The sequence below is a fragment of the Hyaena hyaena genome, unplaced genomic scaffold (genome assembly GCF_003009895.1).
Source record: "Hyaena hyaena isolate Hyena2069 unplaced genomic scaffold, ASM300989v1 scaffold_118, whole genome shotgun sequence".
NCBI classification, from domain to species: domain Eukaryota; kingdom Metazoa; phylum Chordata; class Mammalia; order Carnivora; family Hyaenidae; genus Hyaena; species Hyaena hyaena.
In genome coordinates, this window is record NW_024080751.1 from 1640089 (window position 1) to 1665351 (window position 25263).

The window sequence follows — 25263 nt, forward strand, 5'->3', positions numbered from 1 at the left end:
GCTGCTGTAGACAGAATCACATGAGCGAGACGGACGCAGGGACTCCCAACAGAAGGGCTAGCAGACGGACCTCGTTCCTTCCTGACGCACATCAGGGAGACCCACACGGCACCCGTTTGGTGTTCAGTCAGAATCCCGCAGAGCAGCAGCCGTGTTCAGGAGTCCCTTCTGGTTTCCGTAAATCAAGTCTTCACACTTCAGTGCTCTCCCTTGAGATGCTGGTGCTGACTGTCCCCTGTGCGCGTGCGCTCGCTCGCTCTCTAGCCAGAGACCGTCCTCCTTCCAGGTCCCGTGCAGCAGCAGCTTCACCACCATCCTAACCCCCTGTACCTGCAGCTTTACGGCTTCACAGGAGGCCCTGATGCCAGTCCGTGGCAGAACCGCTGAGTGGCCCCCGGCCCCACCAGGCAGTGGCACAAAGGGCCCTTTGGGTCCTTGGGCTGGATGCCCCTTCCAGCTGTGCCGTTGGGATCCCAGGGCTCTGCTTTCCACCTGTGTCTTCAGCCTCTCTCGCTGGGTTCTGAGTGGCACGTATATATTCTATCTTCTAAAAAGGAGTAGAAACTCCCATTTTAAGCTCAGCGTAGAACGTACAGTTGTCAAGATCTCAGTATATGAGTGTTAATAGCAAAGTTAGTCACTGGTAACTGACTGGACTATATTTAGATTCTCTAAAGGAAATACCTGTCTAGTGAACACTGAGTCATCTACTTCATTTAGGTTCGTGTCCTGGCCACCTGCGTCTAACGTGGACGCTATGGGAGATTTTAACTTCTTGGCCAAAAACGTAAGTTGGTCCTCCCAAAAATGACGGTGGCTGAGAACTTGTTGAAATTGTGACAACGACCACAGGGCCAGGACGTTGCAGGCCAGCTCCCTGCTGCCCGGGCCTGCTTGGGCCCGACAGAGCCATGGGCAGGCACTGAGCTAGGGGACAGGCTGGATGTGGTGGGCCTTTCAAAGTCCCCCAGGAACCCATTTAGTGACATGGGGCGCTTCCAGTCCAAACAGCCACGTGTGCTGTTCTGTACGGCGTGGGGGTCTAGCTCTGGACCAGGCCGTGGGGCACTGAGGACACGCAAGCTCTGGGCAGCCTGGAGAGGGTGGGGTGGGCAGTAAGGACTGTCGCCGAAGCGGTTTATCTGAGGACAGAGCTTTTCCAACTAGCTTGTGTCCCCTGTCTGGAAAGCAGAGTGGCTCATTCCAGGAAGGTGGCCCACTGTACACTTGGGCTGGCTCATGCCCTTTACCCAGACCAGCCAGGTCAATGTCACTCAAGAGCAGATGTCCCCCAGGATCCTACCAGCTGGAGGCCTGAACACCTCGAGGTGGCTGGGCACGGACTCTGGCAGCACAACCCACAACGATTTACTCTCAGAGAAGAAAGTTTTAAAGGTTTGCATGTTTATTTATAATTACAATTTACATTACTCCAAGAGAGCGACCCACTGCTATGTTCTAAGTCTTAGCCGTTAAGTCCTACAAAAATAAACCCAAGCTTTTCCAGTAACTGAATCAATACAGAACTAAAGCCTTTACAGCTATTTAAAGGGGTTTAGTTACCAAGGTGCTTATGTTCAACACGATGCCCTGTCCCTCAGAAGGGCGCATGCTTATGCTAAAGGTCTGACCCATTTACTCATGCAACGAATTTATATTGCCCACCCTCCCTCCACCCACCTGTAAAACAAAAACACAGAACTATTTACAGTCGAGAAGAAATATGTTCTCGGTCAACCGACCTTGCAAAAAAGACTGGCTCATTTCCAAGTGGATGAGACACTGAATGGTGGCCAGAGTCCAACACTGACTGGCCTGGATCAGGGGACGGCAGGGACAGGGCAAGAAGGGTAGGGACAACCACAGGCCTTTGGTCCCCAACCCTGATTCCTATGGAAGCCAGGCTCTGAGCAACACCTATCTCATGTTCAGGACCCCTTCCTAAGCCTCCAGGACTTACCCCCATCCCGCCCCCACGACCCCACCATCCCTCAACCTTGACATCACAGCTCTGGATGTAAGAGTTGTCTGGTTTGCTTCTACAACATGATCCGTGGGACACCCCCACTCTTCCTGCCCAGGCCCGCCCACCCCCGCACGCCCCCAGGCTGGCCCTGCCCAGCTCCTGAGACCCTCCCCCGGGGGCCCTGGGGGTGCTAGGCCAGCAGCACCAGAGGCCAGTTGGGTTATAAAGAGGCAACTGGCTGCCACATTTGCCAAATAAGATTTGGTTCCACTTTAAAAAAGTCAAAGCTGTCACACACAAAAAGTCACAAAGTGAGGATCAAGCTTTTGCTCTAGAAACCTTTTTCCAAAATACCAAAACCTTAGAATTAGGCCGAGTGCAACTAAAGAAGAAAGACAGGCCAAAATACCTCAAAGAGGTTACCCACGAATACTTCCCCCCAAACAAGTGGTTCTAACTCAGACTGCGTCCAAGTCCAATTAAGTCCAAAACATAAGTAGTAGTATGGGGACTTTCCACACTCGGTAATCAAAGTGGCCCACGCGTCCCCGGTCAGGGCAGCGTCTTCTGATAACCTGACACAGCTTCGTTTCTGTGCTGCCTCTGCAGGCTCCTGCAAGAAAGGGCGGGACACTGTGTGAGTGCGCTCAGCACGTTCCGCTAGGCGGCCGCCCGCAGGAGCCAGGCACGTGGCCTCCCTCCCGCTATCAGGCCGGGCCTCCCCAGACTCCCCGATCACAGCCAACGAAAAAATCCTCTTAGTGCACACTGGGCTCGGGGAGCAAGCTCCAGGTTCCCAGGCACCCAGCTGGGGTGGGCCAGCACCCGGCACCCCTGCAGCCCACTCCCCACCCAGACCCACGGGGCACACAGGCGGCCTGAACCGTGTTTGTGCACACCTGGGGGTCCCTGCGGGGTGGGGAGGCCGGCTCGTGACAGCTGTCCTTGCCGACCACACTGGAGTAGCAAGCACCCGGTCCCCCCACACCCGGACCCGCTGTCCCTAGGAGCCTTTCCCCCTGCCCCCCCCCACCCCCCGGGGTGATTCAGAAGGTCAAGGCCCTCATCTTGACCCCGGAGGCTCCTCCTCCTGCTGGAAGCCAGGGCTGGCGGCTCCTGGACTCCTAAGCTCTTCCCGAGGAGGCTGCCTACCGGGAAGTGCCCCCCCCCCCAGGGCCCTCCCGCCACGGGGCCCAGAAGCTCCCGTCCCTCACTCACCTGCGGCCGCATCCTCACACCCTGCCGGTCCCTGCTCTGTGGGAAGTTGGGTTGCGGCGGGTCGTACCGTTGCCCCTGCCCCCTCGGAATCCACCCCTGAAGCTACGGCCACGAAGAAACCTTCCCGACACCCCAAAAGTCTCCGTGTTGAGCTTCCGCTCTTCAGCCCACGTAGTCCGCCTAGAACTGGACCACAGACAGGTATGTGAGACCGACTGCAGCGGGCACCCGCTCACGGCTTCCGGAGCCAGTCCAGGGGGACGGGAGGGTGGGCAGGTGGAGCCATCGGAGGGATCGGAGGGGACGACCTAGGCAGGACCCCGGAGCCAGAGAGCCCACCCTGTGGGTGCTCCCAGCTGCACTGCCACCCACTGGAAGGGGCTGCCCAGCGTGAGCCATCCTGCTTTTATCAACTAAGGTGAGTGCGTGACGCTAGACGGTGCCCGTGAAGCTCCCGGGATCCAGAGCAGACCAGGGACCCCTCCAGAAAAGTTTCTATTACACGAGGAGGAGGCTGGGCTAAATGGAGCAGGGTCTCCAAGAACACAACGGTTACTGGGGGCAGTGGGGCCACAGCAGCGACCCCGCACACCACCCGGCACCCTTTGTGCTGAGTATGTGGCCAACACCCGCCTGTGCGTCTCATGTTTCCAGGCACCGAGTTCCATTGGCCCCACGGGCTTCGCGTAGAGCCAGCAGCTGCACCCTTCACCCGCCCAGCCCGAAACCCAGATGGTCGTTTTGGTTCCCCTCCCGTCCGGTTGGCAAAATGCAGGGAGCAGCCAAGCTCTCTCCTCCACCGCCACCATCGCCCTATTCCGGGCCCCCAGGACTGCTGCGAGGCCTCCGGATGAGCCACCAGCCCCTCCTGCCCGCCTTCGCATTCTCAGCAGAGATGGGGGAGAGGTCAACTAGCACCACCCCTGGCTCCGACCTGGACAGCTGCCCACGGCTCATGGCACACAAGCTGGCCGTCACCGTGACCCCCGCTCGCACGTGTCCCCCCCCTCGTTGCTGACCGCCTCTCTGGGAATCTGCTCCAGTGTGCGGCAGACGCACACAGCCTGCCTCACCCCACAGCCTGTGTGTAGAAGCTTCTCTCACCCACACACGGCTCCCAGCACCACACAGTGTGAGACCTCTGTACTCAGTTTACCCCTACCTGCCACCCCCGACACTGCCCAGCCTCCCCCCTCCAGCTCCCGGACACGTTTCTAGCCCATACACACACGTGTTATCTATTTTCCACGCCAGGACATAAACGTAGGACAGCAGGGTTCCCTCCTGCACTGTGCCCTCAATGCCTGGCAGTGCCTGGCACTCGGTGCGTGGAACGAGCGGACACGGGTTCCATGCCTGCCCGTCCTGTACCGTCTGGCCTGCGCGCGGGGCAGCATCTCAGCACTTCGGGGGGCAGAGACTGTGTGTGTGCCCAGGGTCCCAGCCCCAGACGGAACAAGAAGGCCAGCTGCAAGCAGCAAGGGGCTCAGGCCACCAGGGCCAGCTGCCAGGACAAGGTCATGTATAACCGAGCCACACGATCACTCAGCCGGTGGCACGGTGTAGAGCCCAGCCTCGGCGGACAAAAGGGTAGCAAAGCCAAGACGGAAGTCGAGGCTGGACTTTGGACAGACCCTCAGGTGCCTGTGACAGCCAGGGTCTCGCACTGCCACCTGCTGGTGCCACTGGGACAGATGCACTCGCATGACAGAAACCTGACTAGGACCTTAGATTTGTCCTGAACTAGGATGGGAGCCCCGTCTTGAAGAGAGCACGCCCCCGGCTCCGGAGTCGTGAGGCAGGAAGAGTGTCTTCCTGCGGGCGCAGCGCCGCCTCGCCGGCCCCCTCACCTGGTCTTGAGCTCAGAGGAGATGTTGTCGAAGAAGGACTTGGACTTGTCGTAGTAGCAGTTGGGCCCCAGGTGGTCTTCCTCAGCGGGAGCCTCATCACTCTGGGTCACCACGGCCGGGTCCTTCTCATCCCCCTTCTCAGCTCTGTCGTCTGCACAGAGAAGCAGAGCACACCGGGATGCTGCGAAGCAAACACGGCGCTCCTTCCACCGGGGCGGGCCCCTGGGCCGCAGTCCTCAGGCCTCAGAAATGAGGGGGAGGAAGGGTGGTCTGTGTCGGACAGGCCCACCCTCCCAGCTCACTTGGCCTACTCCTCGCCCCACGAGCAGTTTGCACAGCACCCTAAGACTCGTTCTCACCCAGGACTCCCTTAGACGGCCCCACCCCCACCCTTCTGTTCTGCGCCTGCAGCTTCAGATGCTCCTTGGTGGGGAGGGAACTCTGCACAACGACAAACACCTTTAAAATTCAGTTTCTTCTTAAACTCTTTATCCAGCTCCTCTCTGTTGAACTGGGCATTTGCACTCTCAAAATCAAAGTCGCCTTCAAACTTGATCGTGTTCTCTTTGACGTTAGTTGGGCGGTTTTGCCCTCTGGAGCGATTCCTCGTTCGTCTGTTCCCTGCGAGAAGGAAAAGCCGGAACTGGTGAGCCGCCAAGCTGACATTACTCCCCGTGAGACGAATGACAAAGAGGGACAAGGCTTGCTGAAGCGGACACTGAGCCCCGGCACCCCCGAAACCGTCACGCAAAAGGCCAGGCAGAGCACAGCTGGATGGTTCGTGGCGCCCCAGAACTCAAGTGGCAACAGCTGTTACCTGATCTCCTCCTCTGAGGTCTTCTGTTCTCATCGTTCACCTGCCCTTGACTTTGCACAGCTGCCGGCTGAACTACATCTAAGGCGCAACAGGAAAGAGTAAGGCAAGCGCCTACTGAAGCCGAGCCCCGTGGCGCAGGCAGAGTGGCGCTGGCACGGGGGCCGCGCAGCAGGGCAGGCCCTGTGAGAACCCCGTGTTTAGGATGGGGAGCAGGGCTGGGGGCTTTTTAATTAAAAAAGGAACAAGAAGGACGAGAGAAGCCCAGGAAGCGGGGCGCCACTTGGAGGCCGCGAAGCAGACAGCAGAGGGGGAAGGGCAAGTACCGCTGGTGGCCTTGCCGCCTGGCTGGGCTGGACGCCCGTTCAGCTGCATCCCCACGGCGGCCTTGCCAGGTAACAGCTTTCTGGCGTTCAGGTTATCGACAGAACCCGTCTGGACGGCCTGCTCCACCATGGGGCTCTTGCCAACTGGAACGGATGGAAAGCCGGCTCCTGAGATGGAAGGGAAGGAGGGCTTAGGACCAGAGGGGAGACAGCGTCCCGGCCCTCCAGCCGCTCCCTTGGGCGGGGGGAGGGGCAGGCCAGGCAGGTGGAGGCACCGGCTCGAAGCTCTCCCGATCGATCGTGGCGAAGCCTCCCGGCCCAGCCCCTCTGCGACTAGCCAGGCGGCAACACGGCCAGCTCACCGGGGCGCCCTGAGCCTCAGGACCACCATGCTAGGTAACCCCGAGGAAACAAAAGCACCCTGCCGGAAACGAACACCTCCCAGGCGGTTTACAAACAGCTTCCAAAAGCCACACAGACTCTAACCCCGAGGGGGCTCCGTGGTTCCGAGATGCTGGCAAATTCACGGCGTGAGAATTTGTTTCGTTCCAGGCCACACTGGACACCAACCAACCCAGTCTGGGACCTTCTAATAAATGGTCATTCTTTAAAGTTAAATTCTAGAACATGGCTGTTTCTGTTCGAGACATAACAAAACCGAAAAGGATGAGGTAATAAAAGCCAATTACAGAAGAATAACGCATCTTGAAAGGACAAAGGCTCCCAGGCTGCCCTTGGTGGTGGGGCGACATCGAGTCTGTCCCTACGACAATGCAGTCCCAGCCCTCGGGGGAGGTCCCAGCTCCTGAGGGGTCCTCGGAGGCAGGAAGGGGGAGAGGGCATGCCGCCCACACTGGGCCGTCCCTCTTCACCCTTCCCGGTACAGTCCAAACGGGGCACTGTGGGCTGGGTGGAGGTACACAGAGCCTGGAGGCAGAAAACCAGCGCCCCGAGCACGGAGGTCACCATCAGGAGAGGCGGCCCACCAAGTGTGAAGACTGGCTATTTCAGTTTTCTGGGTTTTCATGCGAGACAGAAACTACGGCAGTTACCGTGAAATATTCCTCAGGACCAGATCAATAAAGGACTCCCAAGGCAAACTGGAAGGGCTCCCTGAGTGGTGTGCGCAGATGTGCTGTGACAGGGGCTCCACGCTGGAGCACTGTCCCCGGCCTGCCACCTCGCCCAGCAGGGCCCTCCCAGGGATGCAGCCCGGCTGCTCCTACCAAGCTCGATGGGGTGAGACTCCGGCTCATCCGTTCTCGATAAAACCAAACCATTAAGCTCCCCTCGCCTAAGAGCAGCTTTATGCCAGCAATCCAAATGAACTCATGAACGTTTTAACTGGACAAAAACATTACTGCTTCTGTATCATGGATACACTGGCATCCGTGCAGGAGCAGAAAGCAACACGTGCAAACTAAGAGACTGGCACGGCTGCTCCAGGCAAGACCCTGGGTTGAGCCTCCGCAGTGGTGAGGGCGGTGCAGATGCGCTACCTTGGACGGTCAGGCATGTGAGCCTCAGCTCTCCAGTGAAAGACCATCAGGAAAGATTAAGAAGCCCCAACAGGCACCACAGCTCAGCCGAAATGGGCAGTGCACACTGGCAGGAAGGAGCTGGTCACCAGGCCCGCACCGTTCACCGAGTTGAGCGGGTCTCCCAATTCTAAGGGGACTTCACGTTAGAAGACCCTCAAGGCTCCTTGGATGGGTGACAAATGTGGCACGTGGCTCCCAGGACAGCACGTGAGTTTCTCAAGGACGCTCCCCTGCAGTACCGCCCAGCAATCCAGAACCCATTCCAGACCAGCCGAATCCCCAGGGAAAGGCTTTCTGTGCAAAGTTTCGCACACCCTCGCCTCCATCCGGGCCAGAGCAGGCCGTGGACCCAGGTGAAGTGCAGAAGCGCTCGCTCAGTTCCAACTCCTTTAAAACCGTGGGAGCTCATTAATAAGTCACGACTACGTAGCGAACCAAGCAAACGACTTAATCAACCCGCGGGCTTGGCAAATTATCTGCTACAGCTACTGTGGCTCTGGGCTCCTAGTTTACCCCCTTGCTCTCAGGATGGCAAGGCAGCACGCCTGTCTCCCCAACTGTGGTTACCCTTGGACGTGAGCTGGTGTGGCTCTGAGGACATGTCAAGCTCTGAGGCGGGCTGTGGAGACGGAGAAGAACTAGGGCTGGAAGCTGCGGCCGAGGCTGGAGGGCTCACCAGCTTCTCTAAAGGAAGACAGAGGAGAGAAGAGCAAAAGAGAAAGTACGCAAATAAGTAACGAGACACCGGTCCTGCGTCCAGCAAGCTCGGAAAGAGCCAAGCGACCTCTCCTCGGACACGTGGCTCACACAAACCTATTCTAGAAACCCTATGAGCCAGGTGGAGCAGCAGTCCGGACGGCGTGATTCAGGAGTGCCCCCAGAGCCCGCCCACAGCCCCTCGCTGGGGCACAAGCCCGCCAACGGCACGGTTTGAACGCCTCGCAGAGCTGTGTCCCGGGCCAGGCGGCCTGTCCCGCTACACATGCGGAAGACAGCCTCACTCCGGGGTCCACCCGCCTCGGGGGACGGAACTTTGGAGCAGAGCACGGACATTAAAAGGACTGCAACAGATGGGTGTCGGTTTAACTTCTGCGTTCACGGGTTCACAAAGGTGCCAATCGTTAGAACCCGTCTGTAAATCACACAGACCAGTTGTTTCTCGTTGAAGCAAATAACGGGCCATGACTTCCACCCAGACCCAGGCTGACGTTTCACTGACGACTCAAATGAATTTTGATTGGACTCATCTGTCCCAAAACTCAGACAAGCTCTTTTACCCACAAGCGAAGAACTGTGGGTTCTCGGCACTCTAACCAGTTCAAGTTGCACTGAGTAAGGTGTTAAGTGTGCGGGACGAGAACAGGACAGGAGCGGAGTGGCCCCGCCCCCCGGAGATGACAACGCGAGCCGACCAGACAGACAGAAACAGGTTACTCACCGAGGCCCAAGGAGGCGGCGTACTGCTGGCTCAGCAGGGAGCTGGCGGCCAGCTGGCTGTAGGGCGGCATCCCTCTGAAGGGGCTGTAAGGCACGTGTGGCTGGAAGGAGGCGGCCGAGCCCGAGCCCAGGGAGGACTGAGCGACGAGACACACGGATGAGAGCAGCGCAAGGCAGTCCGGCTCGTCTGCCTGTGTTCCCGGAGGCTGGGGGCGAGCTTCCCAGAGCACCTAAGGGAGCTCAGAGCTGCCTTTCCCACAGCCCGTGGGCAGCTCCGCCGGTCCGGGTGGCTCTGACCTGAATTCCCCTAACCTGATGAACCCCCTCCGATGGCTGCCCACCGGCTGTCGTTCCATAGTGCAGCCTCCATAAGAGGACAGAGCGGCCGTCCTAGATCTGGCCCTGCCCCCAACACGCAGCAGCCCAGTCACCCAGTCCCCAGCGTGCAGCATCTTGCCGGTCCCCACGCCCTCAGGGACACTGCTGCCTGTGGCTCCCCAAAGGCCTCTTCGTCCCCCCAAGGCCTGACTCTGGTACTTGCCTCTTCTGAAATCTAGAAGTCTCCCTCCAGACCTTTCACAGGTCTGGCCTGGGGCTTCTCCATGTGTCCCCAGAGCCCCCCCTCCCCGTGCATGCTCCTATCTTCCAGGGAGCGTGCTCAGTCCCAGAGCCTCCCGCAGTAGGGAGGAGGAGCCAATGAATATTCAAATTTGCAAGTCGAGAAAATATTAAGCTAGGCTCCCTGGTAATCCTGGGCAAATTCTGCCCTAACGCAGGAGGCACGCATACGGCCTAAAAACTGCCAGTTCCGTGTCTCACACGCTGGGATTTAAAATCCGGACAATGTCAAGACAGCAAGTCCTGCGGTCCCGACCCAACAGGAAGGACAAATGTGATTCCCCCAGCCTCCCGGGATGACTAGAAGCGCCACCCCTCCTCTCCCCCCACCCCCACATTCTCTCTCTCACACGCGCGCGCGTGCACGCACACACAGTCTCACTCTACAGCACGAGGCACCACATGCTGAGGTTAAGCCCTTCCGCGGGAAAGCAACAGCCTACGCACAAATTAAACCACTTTTCATTAAGGCTATTCCTCGAGTTGAGTGCTCCCGCCAGACCGAGGACACCAAGTTCCACTTGGAAAGCGGCACCTCTCGGAACGCGTGCCTGCGCCGGGAGCAGGGCAACACACTTACTTGAACAATGGCGGGGTCCTGAGGGAGCGTGTGCTGGGCTTTCGGAGGCTCACACACGGTGATATCTTTGATATCGCTTCCCCGGAAAATGATGTACTCATAGATCTCCTCGCGTGGGGGGGCCGGCCTATCTGTGGGACGGTCTTCCGTACCGAAAGACCTCACTTGGGAGTTGAGAGAAAGAAGGGTTAGGTTGTCATCCTCGGCCAAGGGCGTCCAAGCCATCCCTCTGCACGGCAGCCCTCAGGCACTGGGCCCTCGGTGCCCTGCACCCCGCCCGTCGTCCACCTCTCAACGGTACTCCGTCCCCCGTTTCCAACCTATGGTGCCTATGAGACCCCGGCTGGCAACGCTCCAGAAGGTTCTGGGTCCCAGAGACAAGTTAACAACTGAGGCCCACAGTCCCCTGAAGTTGACGATTCTTAAGTGTGAGCACAGGAGGGCCAGTGCCCCCCCACAAACAGTCCGCTTTGCAGAGCACCCGTCTACACCAGACTTCCAAGATTAAATAGCCTGCCAGCTGCTTTCTGCCTGAAACCTTATAGCACCGTCACCCCTGGGAGTATGTTTTGTTAGGAGACAAGCCTGCGGGCTGCCACCCGCACCCTCCCACACCCTCCCCGGGAGGGGCTCTCATGGAAATGAAGGCAGACTCGGGCCTGGACCCACACACCGCCAGCCTGGCTCTGCCCAAGGCCTTGCTGGGCTACGGACCCTTCCCGGCAGGGCTCAGGGTCTCTCCAGGTCTCTCCTCCTCCAGGCTGTGGGAGCAGTGCTGGGCCCGAAGCCGCTTCTCCCTAATCGGAGCACGACTCCTGCTAAGGACCAGAGACTCTGGGCCTCAGTTTCTCCAACGGGGACAGCATGTGCCAGACGCGCTCAAGTGCCAAGGGCATACGTCAGCACATAACCTTGCAACGCCGGATCCTCTCCTGAAGTCCCGCAATGGGTCTCTCCCAGAACTCGAGAGCCAGGCTTTAGAAGAGCACCCAGAGTTTTGACTGTGTCCTGAATGCGGAAGGCTCCTCCACCGTGGGGAGCAGGGAAGCCGGGCCCTGACCCTCGACACCCACCCAACACCCCAGGTTCCTGCAGCCCTGGCTGCGCCCCACTGCTCTCCAAGAGGCGAGGAGAGGACGCCAGCCATCTTCCCCCAGAGCAGGAAGACAAAGAAACTTTGGAGCCGCCGCCTCCTGCCTCCACAAGCAGGGAAAAGGTTCTGGACTCCCCTGGAGCCACGTTACAGCCTCCTTCCTGCAAGTCTCCCCAGGAAGGGGCGGCCACAAAAGGGGAAAGCCACAGACCGAGCGTCTGCATCAGGGCAGGCAAGCGCTTGAAGCGGGGGCACCTAGCAGCCGGCCGATGCTCCTCTCCTGGCAGGAGGCTCCATTAAGACGTGGTATTTGTTCAGGCGCAAGGCCCCAGCTGCTTAATAGGTTCCAGAAGGGCTCGCAAGAGTCGCGTTCTGGGGAGGCCCCGGGGAGCCTCAGGCCCCTCGCCCCGCCCCTCCTCCGCAGGGACCGGGATCTCGGCGCCCGCCGCCCCCTCCGCCCAGCCCAGCAGCACCGGCCCGCCACCTGCAGAGGTGGGCTGCGCGGAGGCGGGGGCGGCGCGGCGGGAGCTGGACCCGCCCCCGCCTCCCCTCCCCACCCTCGGGCTGGGCGGGCCGGCCGCGCACAATAACCCGCCGCCGGGGCCGGGGCGGACCATTGTGCCGGTGGAGCCCGGCGGGGGAGGGGGCGCCTGGGGGGCTCGGGGGGCGCGGCGGCGCCCACCGGCTGTTGGCGCCCGGGGGCCGGGGCGGTTGGGGCGGCCGCGGGGCCGCTACCTTTGGCGAGCGCCACGGTGGAGTTGTCCGTGTCGATGGTGTAGAGGATGCCCTCGTAGCGGATCTGCGCCTTGGAGATGAGGCTGATCTTGCTGCCCAGGTACGGGGTGCCCGAGGAGCCGCTCATGGCGGCGGCCGCCCGGCTGGGCCTGGCCCGCTTGCCTCCGCGCGGTCGCCTCGCCGCCGCCGCCGCCGCCCGCTCCTCCGCCTCGGCGTCTCCTCACCGCCGCCCGACGGGCCTGCGCGGAGACCAGCAAGCGAGCGGCGGCGCGCGGCCGGGGGCTCTGAGGGGAGCGCGGGGGAGGAGGGGCCGCAGCAGCCACATCCGGGGCCTCGCGCCGCCACGCCCCGCCCCCGCACGCTCACCGCCCATTGGATGGCCTCGCCAGCCTCCCTTTAAATATGGCCGCGCCGCTTGCCTGGGGGCGGGCCCACTCTCCGCGCCTGCGCAGCACGCGCCGTGGACCCGGGCGGGCTTCCCCCGGCTCTCCGCCCCCTTCTCAGCCAACTCCCGGCGGGCCCCGCGCGGGGTGGGAGCACGAGACCTGGCCGGCAGGCTCGGGGGGGAGGGGTGGGAATCGAGAGGGGCGGAGCGCGCGTGCGCGGATCGGGTAGGCGGGGACAAGGTGGAGGGGCGGGGACAAGGTGGAGGGGCGGGGACAAGGTGGAGGGGCGGGGGCGGAGCGCGGCGGCGAAGCCCCAAGCGCGAGTGCCTGCGAGCAGTATCGCGTTCAGTATCCGCTGCAGAGAGCAGAAGCGCTTCCCCTGCCCTGGGCTGGAAGCCGCCCGGCCGGGGTGCCTCCCGCCCCGCCCCTCCCCTCCTAAAGTACCGGCGGGCCGGAGTCTCTGTCCCGGGAGAGCGAAGGCGAGGGCTGCGGGCTTCTGCCCGCGACGTGGAGGCGGGCTGCGGGGGCCGAGGTCCCTAACCGCGGCGTGGAGGCAGGGGCCAGGCCTCCCTGTCCCGCGAGCTGAAGGCGGGGTTCAGGGCCCCTGCCCGGGAGGCGAAGGCGAGGTTTGGGTCCCTCCCTGCGAGTGGAGGCGGGAAGTCAGGAGTCCCTGTCCCGGAAGGTGAAGGCAGGGTTCAGGGTGTCTGTCCCGCGGGGTCAGGGCGGGGTTCGGGGTGCCTGCTTGCGACGTGGAGGCGGGGGCTCGGGAGTCCCTGCCCAGGGAGTTGAAGGCGGGGCTCGGGGTCCCCGCCTGCGATGTGGAGGCGGGGGCTCGGGAGTCCCACAGGGAGTCGAAGGCGGGATTGGGGGTCCCTGCCCTAGACGTGGAGGCGGGGGCTGCCCTCTAAGCCCAGTGGCAGCTGCGGGTAACGAGCGCTTCCGGCGCGTCAGCCGCTAAATATAAAGTGCTGAGCGCATCTTCTCCTTTAATCCCTCCCCTCCCCCAAACCTGCGGTAGCTTCGTGTCCCTTAAAATAAATCCCAGCCCGCCACCAGCGCCTCAAAGCCCCGCCTGGCCTGGCGCGCCCGGCTCGAGCCCAGAGGCCTCCTGGCCGTCCTCGGTGAGCGGCGGAGAGGGGGGCCCCCGACTGCCCCTGCGCAGCGCTTAGCCGGCAGCCACGGCGAGCGCGCACGCGTGCGCCGGCTTTTTGTCCGTCTCTCCCTCCTGACCCGGCCCCTCAGATCAGGGACCAGTGCTGGGCCCTGGAAGAGACCTGGTGGATGGTGACAAGCATCTTATAAAAATGAAACAATGAAATAGAAAATATCAGGGCATCTCACATAGTGAGAATATTATTTTGCATTAGGCCACTTACATGTGTGAGTATTTAAGTGGGTACTCAGTCGAAATGTGAAATGTGTTTCTTCGTACCACGAGTGCCCAACAGAAGAATGAAGGCCACTGCAAAGAACAACCTGAGCCACCCTGCAGACTAGGCGTTCTGACTCCCCTGGTCTTACAGAAAAGGACTTAGAGCCAGCCCAGGTGCCTGCCCCTCACAGAACACCCTGGTCCCACCAGCACCCAGCCACGCCCAGTACCAGAACTGAAATGGCTTTGAGAGGGGCGCCTGGGTGGCTCAGTCCGTTGAGCATCCGGCTTCCGCTCAGGTCATGATCTTGCAGTTGGTGGGTTTGAGCCCTGCGTCAGGCTCTGTGCTGACAGCTCAGAGCCTGGAACCGGTTTCGGATTCTGTGTCTCCCTCTCTCTCTCTGACCCTCCCTGCTCATGCTGTCTCTTTCTCTCAGAAATAAATAAAACATTAAAAAAATGTTGTAAGAAAAAGAAACCGGTTTTGGATTCTGTGTCTCCCTCTCTCTCTCTGACCCTCCCTGCTCATGCTGTCTCTTTCTCTCAGAAATAAATAAAACATTAAAAAAATGTTGTAAGAAAAAGAAACCGGTTTTGGATTCTGTGTCTCCCTCTCTCTCTCTGACCCTCCCTGCTCATGCTGTCTCTTTCTCTCAGAAATAAATAAAACATTAAAAAAATGTTGTAAGAAAAAGAAATGGCTTTGAGGAAAGGGAGCAGAAGAGATGGAAAAGTCTTCAAACTGTATCTGCCAAGACTCACCTGTGCATTCTAGAACTGATTCTTGGCTCGTGGAAAATTGCTTAGGGGAGGAGAGCAAGGATAGGACAGCTATGGAATTGCTCTAGCCCCACAGAGAGATCTCTGGGGATTGGGGCATCCTGCTTCTAGAAGGGAGGCGGGACCCTCCCTTGGTGCGGCACAGCCTTGCCCTCAGAGCGCACCCGTCTGGAGCAGCTGCCGCCCCAGGTCTCCTGATCATCTCTGCAACCGTCTGGCCCAGTTGTCCCCTGTGTGGCCGCGGCCCTCCTTCCCCCCACTTGCCAGCTCTAGAACATGCCTTGCCCAATGTTACAGATTCCATGCCTCCCAGATCCTGGTTTCTGGGCCACAGGCCTCTGCGTGTTGCAGGTGGGGAAGGGCTTTTCACTAACAGGGAGTTGGTTCTGTCTTGGAAAAGAGAGTTAGATCCGAAGCCTCAGGACCAGGGTACATTGTAATTCTCAGAGACCTCAAAGAGCCTACAGGCTCCTTGGTGTGCAGCTAGGTGGTTCCCTGAGGACATTAGCCACGGGGCAAATGCCCAGGCAGGGCAGAGGCTAAAAATATATGGGGTGCACAGGCCCAGGAATGCCAGCACTCCCATTCATTCCTTGGTGTCCTGCCCAGAGTGCAGGGTACTTGCAGAAGGTTTGAGAAGGGGAGCATTTGTGGCAGGACCTGAACTTGACTCCAGAGGCCATCCGTGTGGTCCGTGCCCCAAGCTGGGGCACACCCATCCAGCACCTCCGCCCTAAACAGCTCTTCCCCGAGCCTTACCCACTTGGTAATCGCCGAGCCTTAGACTCTGAGCCAGGGAACCCTGAGCAGTTCGGACTCCCTCTTTCAGTTTCTCCATTTGTCCAATGGAAACTACAGCCGTCCTGGGCATCTCGTCGGGGCTGGCGAAGAGCTTGGAAGACGGTGCCTGTGGGGGCCTTGGCGGGGGTGGGGAGCCTACAGCCTGGGCCCACCCAATGGGGGCCTGGCTGTGCTAGGACCACAGAGCCAGCTGCCAAGGTTCCCGCTGCAAACATGAGGCGCTTACTAAGCACCTGCTGTGTGCATGGAGGAGAGTGAAGTGGGCCCTCGTAAGGACGGGTGTGAATATGTGGGTGTGGGATGCCGCCCTGGGTTCCGTCACAGGCTGGCAGCGTCACACAGGCAGTGTCCTGCAGTAGGAGGCACATCATCACGGGACAGCACTGTGACTCTAATGTCCCCCTGAGAAAGAATGAGCCACGTGACTGTTGGTTTCCCAGGTTTCATTGCTTATTAGGAGCAAAAGGTAACAGCTGAGTAGATTCGAAGACTTGTCAGTAATAGGTGATCTACAGAGTGGAAGTCAAGTCCGTGGGCTGAAGTGTGGGAGCATGCCAGGGAGCCAGGGCCTCAGCCATCCCCTGAGGCTGGCACAAGGGAGGGCAGATGCTCCCCTCTGGGGGAGCCCTGGCGCACCTGCAGAGAGCGGGGCCAGGAGGCAGCTGAGAGATTACAGGTGGGCTGCGCGGAGGTCAGGGCTGGCTTTGACGGTACCACCTACTAGGTTTTCCCATCAGGGAAGGGGGCTGGAGGCCCAGGGTGGGTGTGTTCCGTGGCCGGAGGAGGGGGGAGAGAAAAGACAGGAGGGGGTCTCATTGCTCTTGCGTAGCCAGGACTTCGGAGGTCTGACCTGCTCTCTGTGAATCCAGTTAAAATCCATTTCCTCCTGCTCAGGGCCTTGCAGGGCTGTTTTCCTTAGAGACTCGGGGGCACCAATAGGTGAGGGCCTGAGGTTCATGCATCTCGCTCCCCCTTTCCCCCTTCCCCCCCCCCCCCCCGCTAAGCGCCCTGGTGTGAGGGAGCCAGGGAGTGAGAAGCACAAGACAGACGTTAGGACCCCAGGCCCGGCAAGCAGCCCCGGCCACCTTTCCCGTCTGGGCAGAGGGCTGAGCAGAGTTGACGGGAATCCCCAAAGTGAGCTGCCCCTCAGAAATTCAGAGGGAAACCTTCGAGGTTCTGGAAATAGGAAGGGGCAGCAGAGGAGGCCCGAGGGGCTTCTCGCCTGGTGGCTGTCAACTCCCCTGCAACCCAGTGTTTGAAGAGTGGGGACGGTGCGGGGGGACAGGTGCCTGGGCCTCACTGCTGGAACCCGGCCCAGCGCCTCTTGTCTGTGGGCTCTCCCAGTGTCCCCGACCTCCAGACCCCACCTCAGAGAGACGGAGCGCCCAACCTGCGGGGAGCTGCTCACGCGGGGCCAGCGCACAGAAGAACCCAGTCACGCCCGTCTGGGATCCCTGCCTACGGGGCCCTGGTGGTGAGGGTGACAGCTGGGGGGGGAGGGGCAGGGTGGCAGCCTCAGGGCCACTACCGGAGCCGTCCTCAGCCCCAGGGCCTTGCCACCTCTTCCCCACTCCGCCTGGGAAAAAGAGGTGTCCAGGCCGAGAGGGCATCAGCAGGGGCAGCTTCCCTGGCAGGTGGCGGGAGGGGGTGGCCTGCTGAGGACAGAGCTGGTAAACAGCAAAGCAGTAACAGCCTGGGCGTGGCACCGGGTTCCCCCATCCCCATACCTCCCTCAGGGGCCTCCCTCCCCTGCCAGTTGGTAGGGCCCCCTTACGGTGCCTGCCTGCCCCCCAGCAGCCCGAGAGCCCTTCTGCAGCCAGCCTGGCCGGGGAGCATGCCGTCGTTTGTGGGCTCAGCTTACAGGGGCCGTGAGAGCCGCCAGGGCAGGGAGTCAGCAGGGCCACTGGACCTTGCCCCTGGCAGTTCCCGAGGGCAGAGGGAAGGGACTACGGAGTGACCAAGGCGATGGCTGAGGGTGAGGAGTGGGTATGTGACAAACGGGGAAGGAGAGCTCTAAGGACCCTGTGACGGTGCGTCTGCTCGCCAGTAGCTACCAGGACGTTTGCACAGTGAAACCGGAAACCACCGGGCCCGCTCTCAGGAGACTGGACCTTTGATGGCAGCGTGTGCCCTGCTGGAATGTCTGGGGCGCCGAGCCTGAGTGGACCTCGGCTGCACGGACAGGGTGACCAGAGAAAGATGGAGAACGAACGGCCTGACCCCCTGCTCGTGTGCTCGCGGGCAGACAGGCGCACACACGCCGCTGCAGTGGCCGTCACCAGGGCCCTGATGGCTGGAAGGAGCCTTCGTGGTTTTGGGAGCCAGCCATGCGTGGGTGCTGGTTACACAGGTGCATTACATTAGTGGCCAGCCGTGGAGCTCAACCCCTGGGACCTGAGCACTTCTGTGCACGTGTCTGTTATACTTGGAGAGAAAGTAAACAGAGCACCTTGTCGGGGCCACCTGCCACGCTGTTACTAAGTGCCCGCAACAGCCAGTGTTTACCGAGCTGCCCTGTGCCCGCACCGGTGCCCGCCCGGCCGTGCATTCTCCTCCCCTAACGTTGGCCCCGGGCCTTGGAGGTGTGATACCGCACCTTCAGGGGTGAGGGAGCCGGCCAGGGAGAGGTGCTCGGCCAGGGCCACACAGCCAGCAAGTAGCAGGGCTGGGATTCCTGTTGCAGAGTCAGGCTGCTGGCCCGCACACCGCGCCCCGCCGCACTCAGCCCTGGGGGACAGAGGTCAGAAGGGGTTATTGTGCTCAAGGAGCTCACCCTTCAAAGGTGCCTCGGATGGGGGCTGCCCTGGGCATTTGGGGAAGTAGTTACTCCTTCAGGGCTCTGTCCTCTCTTGACCCTGTGCAAAGGCCGCGCCATGCATCGTGGGGAGTTGCCATGGTAACCCACAGGCTTACCCGAGCGTCCTCGGATGCCTGCTCCGAGTCCACTCTGAGGCGAGGCACTCCGTGCTGGCGGGGCAGAACTGCAGCCCCAAGAATGGAGCCGTGTAAGAAGGGGTGGCAGAGGCTGGGAGAGAGCGCCCAGCCTCCCAAAGCCTGGTCTCCGCTGACAGTGCTCCGTAAGCCGACCTGAGCGCCCCGCGGACGCCAAGACATTCTCACGGCCCAGGAAAAGGCTGGAGCGTGCGGATGAAACACATTCCGCCAGGCATGTAGGTATTTTCACTTGTGTTAAGGTCGGGCATCAACCCAATAAACCTTCCCTTCTGCTGCTGTCTTAAAAACCCTGAATGCAAAGGCTGGATTCATGCATAAATGTGGCAAGAAATAATGCGCATTAGGGGCCTTTGGGTGCTGAGGTGGACACGGGGCAGCACGTGGGCCAGGCTGGGAAGGTGGCTGTCCCCCAGGAAGATGGCTCCTCGGCACAAGGCCACTTCAGCTTTTCCAGCAAGTACCAGCAGCCGGACAGGGGGCACGATACCTGAAGCCGTAGCCCGTGGTCCGTCTTGTTCCTACAGGCCATCGCACACCTGCATGAAAACATGCTGTCTTTCCAGGCTCTGGACGAGGAGAGCCGCCTTTGCCTTGGGACTCTTGCGGGGTTTGGGGGCAGAGCCTTTTCACAAATGGCATTCAGCCTGCACTGCTGAACCTCAGGGTCTGATGTCTCCCCAATGGGCTGGACTGGAATTCATGCCGTATTCATTTCCTTATCTGTTTACAAGTTTTATTGAGGGGCATCTGGGTGGCTCAGTGGTTGAGCATCCATTGGTTCATGATTCAAACCCCACGTTGGGCTTGCTACTGTCAGCACGGAGCCTGCTTGGGATCCTCTGTCCCTCTCTCTGGCCCTCCCCTGATGGCATTCTCTCTCTCTCTCTCTCTCTGTCTCAAAGATGCTTTAAAAAAATAAATAGAAATAAAAAATTTATTGAGATATTACATATCATAATATTCACCCTTTTAAAGCATACAGTTTAGGGGCACTTGAGTGACTCAGTTGGTTAAGCGTCCAACTTAGGCTTGGGTCTGTGGGTTCAAGCCCCACGCTGGGCTCTGTGCTGACAGCTCAAAGCCTGGAGCTGCTTCAGATTCTCTGTCTCCCTCTCTCCTCCTCCAGTCATGCTCTGTCTCTGTCTTTCAAAAATAAATATTAAAAAAAAATGTAAAGCGTACAGTTTAGTGGGGTTTAGCATAGCACCAGAGCCGTGAAGCCATCTCCTGTATAATCCTGGATCGTTTCATCCAAAACCTCTACCTGCTAGTAATCACTCCACACTCCCCTCTCCCCTGGGACCTAGGCAACTACAGTGGGTTTGCCTGTTCTAGAAATTTCTCTGCTATGAAATTCTATACTATGTGGTCTTTTTTTAATTATTGTTTTTGGCTTTTATTTTAGAGCAAGAGAGAGCACTAGTTGAGGGGGGAGGTGGAGAAAGAGATTATCAAGCAGGCTCCACTCCACACTCAGCACGGAGCCTGATATGGGGCTCAATCCCACAACTCCAGGATCATGGCCTGAGCCAAAATCAAGAGTCAGACTCAACTGATTGAGCCAACCAGGTGCCCCTACGCTATGTGGTCTTATGTGATGACTTCTTCACCTGGCTTCCTTTATAGGTGTTCTCAAGGCTCATCCACATTGCTGTGTTTATCGGTGCTTCCTGGTTATGGCTGAGTAACATTCCACTGTACGAAGTTGGTTGTGTTTTCTCAGGTGATGGACATTCGGGCCGTTTCTACCTTTTAGCTCCTACGAATAACGTGGTGTGAACATCTGTGTACAAGCTTTTGTGTGGACTTATGTTTTTATTTCTCCCGGGTATATACCTAGGAGTAGAAATGCTTGGTCATATGGTAATTCTATATTTAACATTGTGAGAAACGGCCAGACTGTTTTCCAAAGTGGCTATACCACTTTATATTCCCACGGCAGCGTGTGAAGTGAACCGGGCCCGGACTGATGTTATCTGGGGACAGGGTGTGCGGGTCTTGGCGGTGCTGCTCCTCCATCCAGGAACGAGGGTCATTTCCCTGCTCGGGCGAGTGCCATGGCACCAGGCGTCCGCTCCCTGCCAACGTTTGCCCGAGGGGCAGACTCGTGTGCTAAGACGAGCAGAGCAGACGGGTTTCTTCAAAGCTAGGTGTTGGCAGAGGGCTGGCACCCGCTCCTGGGGGAAGCCTCGCATCCCGGCCCATCATGCAGCACAGGGGACACAGGCATGCAGCCCAGGGACCCCGATCTCCAGCTCCAAGTCTTCAAGCCTGTTGTTAACACCCCCATCCTGATGCGTGTAGACCACGCATTCTCATTTCTCAGTTGAAAAATAAGGCCCGCACAGCAAATACCTTGCAGTGAGCACTGGAAGGAGAAGCCCTAGCAGTTGAGACTCGTAATTGTTGAGTGTGTGCTGGGCATCGTGCTAAGCAGCCTGACAGGTGCAGCAACATTCTCGAGCGGTTCTCCAGACACGAGGCCAAGGCCGAGGACAGGTGAGGAGCCTGCCCACCGACCGAGCAGAGCCCGCGTGCCCACCCAGGCTGGGAAAGCCACCGTCTCCAGTGTGCTGCTACATATCCACCCCACATGTTGGCTGAGTGAATAGATGAGCTCTCCTGGCTGCCCAGCCTGTCATCTCACAAAGTCCAAGCAACAGGGTGCTGGTTTCTCCAGCAAGCAGGTGCCGAGACAAGCGATGGGCACGTTATTGGGGGGAACACCCGTGGGGGGAGGTCGGGGAAGTCAGGCTGGGCTTGGAGCTGTCAGCCGCGATGCAGACCTGGCCAAGTCTCTGCCCACCCAGCCGGAGCTGCTGCCCAGGAGAGACTGTCCCAGGGAGGGGCCCACACAGGGCAGAAATGGCCTGGCCCTGCCACTGCCTCCCACCGTCTTGGCTGGTCTCACAAAGCCGGAGTCAGAGCCTCGGGCCACAGGTGCTCAGCTCAGCCCCTCACGGTTGGGCTGCAAGTCCCTTTAGGAAAGAGACCTGTGCGGCCGCAGTTCCCTCCCTGTGCCTGCGGGCGCTGTCCCCTGCGCGTGGGGGCTCCTCCAGGGCTGCCCCGGCCTCTCTTCCCGGGGGACATCTCCTAGCGGGCGTAGGCCAACCAGCCCCGTCGTTACCGCCGGTCTCGGGGCTCAGCCGGTGCTCAGCCCCTCCGTCCTCCGCTGTGCAGCCTAGCTGGCCAGCCTCACCCCACCTCTGCTGTCACCTCTGCAGGTCATGGGGGCCTACCTGGGGGCGTGACCCGCATCCTCACTCCTGAGGGTCCGAGCCCCTGGTCGCCGTGCCTTCTCGGGCCGGGCCAGCTGCGCCGTCCACGCACGTGAGAGTCACACAGGGGCCCCACGGTGCCAGAGGGGGTCCACGCGGGTCCCCACCCCCTCCTGTGACAGAGCCGTGGCTGCTCCTCCCGTCTGGGCCCAAGGGGCTCGAAATGCCAGGGAGGCCTTTTCCTTGCGGTTTCCACTTCCTCCGGGCATCTTATGGCCCAGCCCCCCCTTCTTCTCTTTCTGAGGCCATCCAATGAGACAGCCCATCTGCAGCTACTAGCCACCCTGCGAAAATGGCAAAGCAGCCCCCACCCAGGATTCCTGCCTCCCTCCCTACTTTACCCCCCTCATCCTATCCCCACAGGTGCCCTCGGCTCTGCCCCCTAGGATGCCAGCCCTGTCGGGGCAGCCATGGGCCCCAGCGCCTACAGCAGGTGTGAGCACCTAGTCCAGATGTGCAGGGCAAACTGCTGCCAGGTGGGTGGAGAAGACAGGCAAGGGCCAGGGTCCTGCCCGCCGCTGCCCGAACTCTCCAGGCCTGGGGCTCGCACACTCACGGGTGGGGAGAGCTGTGTCATGGTGGGCAGGGTTTGGACGGCATGTTTCTTGGGTGGGAGGGACGGCCGTTGCCCCAGACTGTTTTTCAGAAATTTAAAGTAAAATTTTATCTTACAGACAAATACATAGAAACTCAGGGGGGCCCTGGGTGGCTTAGTCGGTTAAGTGCCTGACTTCAGCTCAGGTCATGATCTCGCGGTTTGTGAATTCGAGCCCCGCACCGGGCTCTGTGCTGACAGCTCGGAGCCTGGAGCCTGCTTTGGATTCTGTGTCTCCCTCTCTCTCTGGCCCTCTCCCACTCATGCTGTCTCTCTCTCTCAAAAATAAACATTAAAAATGTTGGAAAAAAGAAAAGAAACTCAGGAAAATTAAGTGGCTTGTCAAGCACAGTTGGCTTTAAATGCCGAAGGCAATGCTGGGTCCAGAGCTGCCAGGCCTGCTGGTTTTCAAGGGGAGTTAGAAATCTGGATTTTTTAAAATGTTTATTTATTTTTGAGACAGAGCCTGCACAAGTGGAGGGGGGTCAGAGAGAGGGGAGAGAGAGAATCCCAAGTGGGGCTCTGTGCTAACAGCAGGGCTGGAACTCACAAACCGTGAGATCATGACCTGAGCTGAGATCAAGAGTCAGATGCTTAATCGACTGAGCCACCCAGGCGCCCCTAGAAATCTGGATTTCATGAGAAACCTGATTTTATTTGTCAGCAACTCACACAACTGTGCTATGATGCTGTGCCCGGATTCTTCCTGAAGTGGGAGGGGCTGGCGGGTGCCCTTGGCCCCTTCCCCACAACCCCCCAGCTTTTGGCTCTTGGGTCAGACACTCACGGCTTCTCTTCTTTGTCTTGCAGGCAGGCATTCAGGTGACATTTCTTGATGTTTCCAGAAGACTTACCCCCTCTGACCAGCGCTTCTACTGAGTGCTTGGAGGCAAGTATGGTGGTAGCTGGAGATGAGGAACGGCCACGGCGAGAGCTCCTTCCAGACAAATCCAATGTAAGGGGGTGACTTCCAGTTCAACCCAGCTTCACAAACACACGCACCCCTACCCCTCCCAGGACCCAGCAGGGACCACAGAGGGACGCTGGCGTCTTGTCTCCTCAGCAGGAAGCAGGCGCTGTGGAGGCCGTGGCGGTGGCACCAGGGAAAGCCACAGAGGCTCTAACATTCAGGACCCCAGGGGGCCCTGCGGGTGGGGTGCAGAGCGGGGCTGAGAACCAGCAAGAGGAGTTATGAGCCTTTTAAAGGAGTGCTTAGACCCCAGGCCCAGGTTACGCAGGCTGGCAGAAGACTGGGGGCCCCCGGCTCGCTCTTGGGGGCCAAAGCCAGGAGGCTCTGGGCTTGAGGGGCCCAGGCACAACCACACGCACCAGCCAGGGAGGAACAGGGAGATGAGTTCACAGGCACATCTTGAGAGGTGACCTTGGCCCTGACTCTGCTAATTCCCAGAGTTCCGGCAGCCAGGCTTGCCCCCCCCCCCCCCACCTGTGCAGGAGACTGGAGGACACTGCAGAGTGGGCGGGACTTCGCAAGACCTCTGGCTGGATGCCTGGACCCTGCTGCCTAACCTTGGTGGTCTACCCTCACCCCACCTGGCCACACTGCTCATATCAGCCCTTTGTGCCTCTTCCGAAGACCAGCAGACCGCCAGGATCACCAGCCCCTCGAGGGAAGAGCATCTAACACGAAAGATAGATTCTCTACCTACGAAAATAAAGGAGCCTTGAGGAAACGGAAACAAGAGGAACAGAAGATCATACAGAAGAGAAAAAAAATCTCTCAGATCAGAGAAAATACCACACCCATGACCTAAGGACAAGAGGCTATAAAAAAGGAACAGGCAGAAAATAAGAAAGGGCTCATTTTTGGGGTGCCTGCGTGGCTCGGTTGGCCAAGTGTCCTGCTCTTGATTTCAGGTCAGGCCATCATCTCACAGTTCATGGGATCGAGCCCTGAATTGGTCCCTGTGCTGACAGCACAGAGCCTGCTTGCAGTTCTCTCCCTCCCTGCCCCTTCCCTGCTTGCATCCACTCTCTCTTTCCCTCTCAAATCAACTTAGATGCACCTGGGTGGCTCAGTCAGTTAAGCATCTGACTTGGGCTCAGGTCATGATCTCGTGGTTCATGGGTTTGAGCCCCACGTCGGGCTCTATGCTGACAGCTCAGAGCCTGGAGTTGCTTCGGATTCTGTGTCTTCCTCTCTCTGCCCCTCCCCTGCTCATGCTGTCTCTTTCTCTCTCTCTCTCTGTCTCTCTCTTGCTCAGAAATAAATAAAACATTAAAAAAATTTTTTTAAATCAACTTAAAAAGAAAGAGTTCTTTTTTTATTAAAATATAAATAGCAAAAGTGAAAATTCAGTTGAGGATAAATTTCCCATAAATTATAAAAAAGCAAAATGAGAACTACAAGAGAAGATACGAAACTAGACCACGGTCTAGGCACAATCTAGCATACAATTAGTGAGTTAGGAGAACCCAGAAGTGAGAGCATCGCCGAGCCAATCATCCTCCAGAAAATGTCCCAAACAGGAGGGTGTGAGGCTCCAGGCTGAAGGAACCCCCCCCCCCAGGCGGGGTGTCGTGGCATTTCCAGAACCAGGGGATACCAAACTGACTCTTACAGCTTCCAGAGGGCAGCCCAGGTCCCCTGGGAAGAGCCAGGGATCTGACTGGCACTGGATTTGGCGGCCACCACATGGGGCGTAGGTGACAGCAGCACGGCCTTCGAAGTTCTAAAGAGGCTGCTTTTAGCCCCAGAATTTCTGTGCAGCGAATCCTGAAGGAGGGCTGCATAAGCCACCCACAGGTGACCAGGGGCCCCACGCACCTGTCTCAGCAAGCCTCCGGCAGATGCACGAAGAGGGGCGGCGGGCCGTGGAGGGGTGCACGGAAGCCACGCCTGTCTCGCTGGCCCCAGGAGAGCTGGGGCATGGGGTCCCCTTGGAGCACAGGGACACGCT

At 59.2% G+C, this 25263-nt stretch overlaps 1 protein-coding gene and 1 long non-coding RNA gene across 7 annotated transcripts; one reads left to right on the top strand and one right to left on the bottom strand.

Moving 5' to 3' along the window:
- Window positions 1–1382: 1382 nt before the first annotated feature.
- Window positions 1383–12505, bottom strand: LSM14B (LSM family member 14B). 4 transcript variants are annotated; one of them, XM_039236997.1, is made up of 10 exons: window positions 12179–12505; window positions 10351–10514; window positions 9154–9253; window positions 8283–8399; window positions 6175–6342; window positions 5852–5929; window positions 5494–5655; window positions 5035–5185; window positions 3185–3370; window positions 1383–2579 (listed from the first exon to the last, which is right to left on the bottom strand). In XM_039236997.1, the coding sequence occupies exons 1-9, from the start codon at window positions 12303–12305 to the stop codon at window positions 3199–3201; spliced, it is 1239 nt and encodes a 412-aa protein (XP_039092928.1). In that variant the 5' UTR covers window positions 12306–12505; the 3' UTR covers window positions 1383–2579; window positions 3185–3198. The 4 variants fall into 4 exon arrangements, with proteins under 4 accessions (XP_039092928.1, XP_039092927.1, XP_039092929.1 ...); XM_039236996.1 differs by having other exon boundaries at window positions 9154–9289; window positions 12179–12504; XM_039236998.1 differs by lacking the exon at window positions 5852–5929 and having other exon boundaries at window positions 9154–9289.
- Window positions 12190–24155, top strand: LOC120234948. 3 transcript variants are annotated; one of them, XR_005529247.1, is made up of 4 exons: window positions 12194–12278; window positions 22114–22226; window positions 23156–23300; window positions 23798–24155. It is a non-coding gene; the product is annotated as an uncharacterized LOC120234948 (long non-coding RNA). The 3 variants fall into 3 exon arrangements; XR_005529248.1 differs by lacking the exon at window positions 12194–12278 and adding an exon at window positions 20105–21076; XR_005529246.1 differs by lacking the exon at window positions 22114–22226 and having other exon boundaries at window positions 12190–12278.
- The last annotated feature ends 1108 nt before the right edge of the window (window positions 24156–25263 follow it).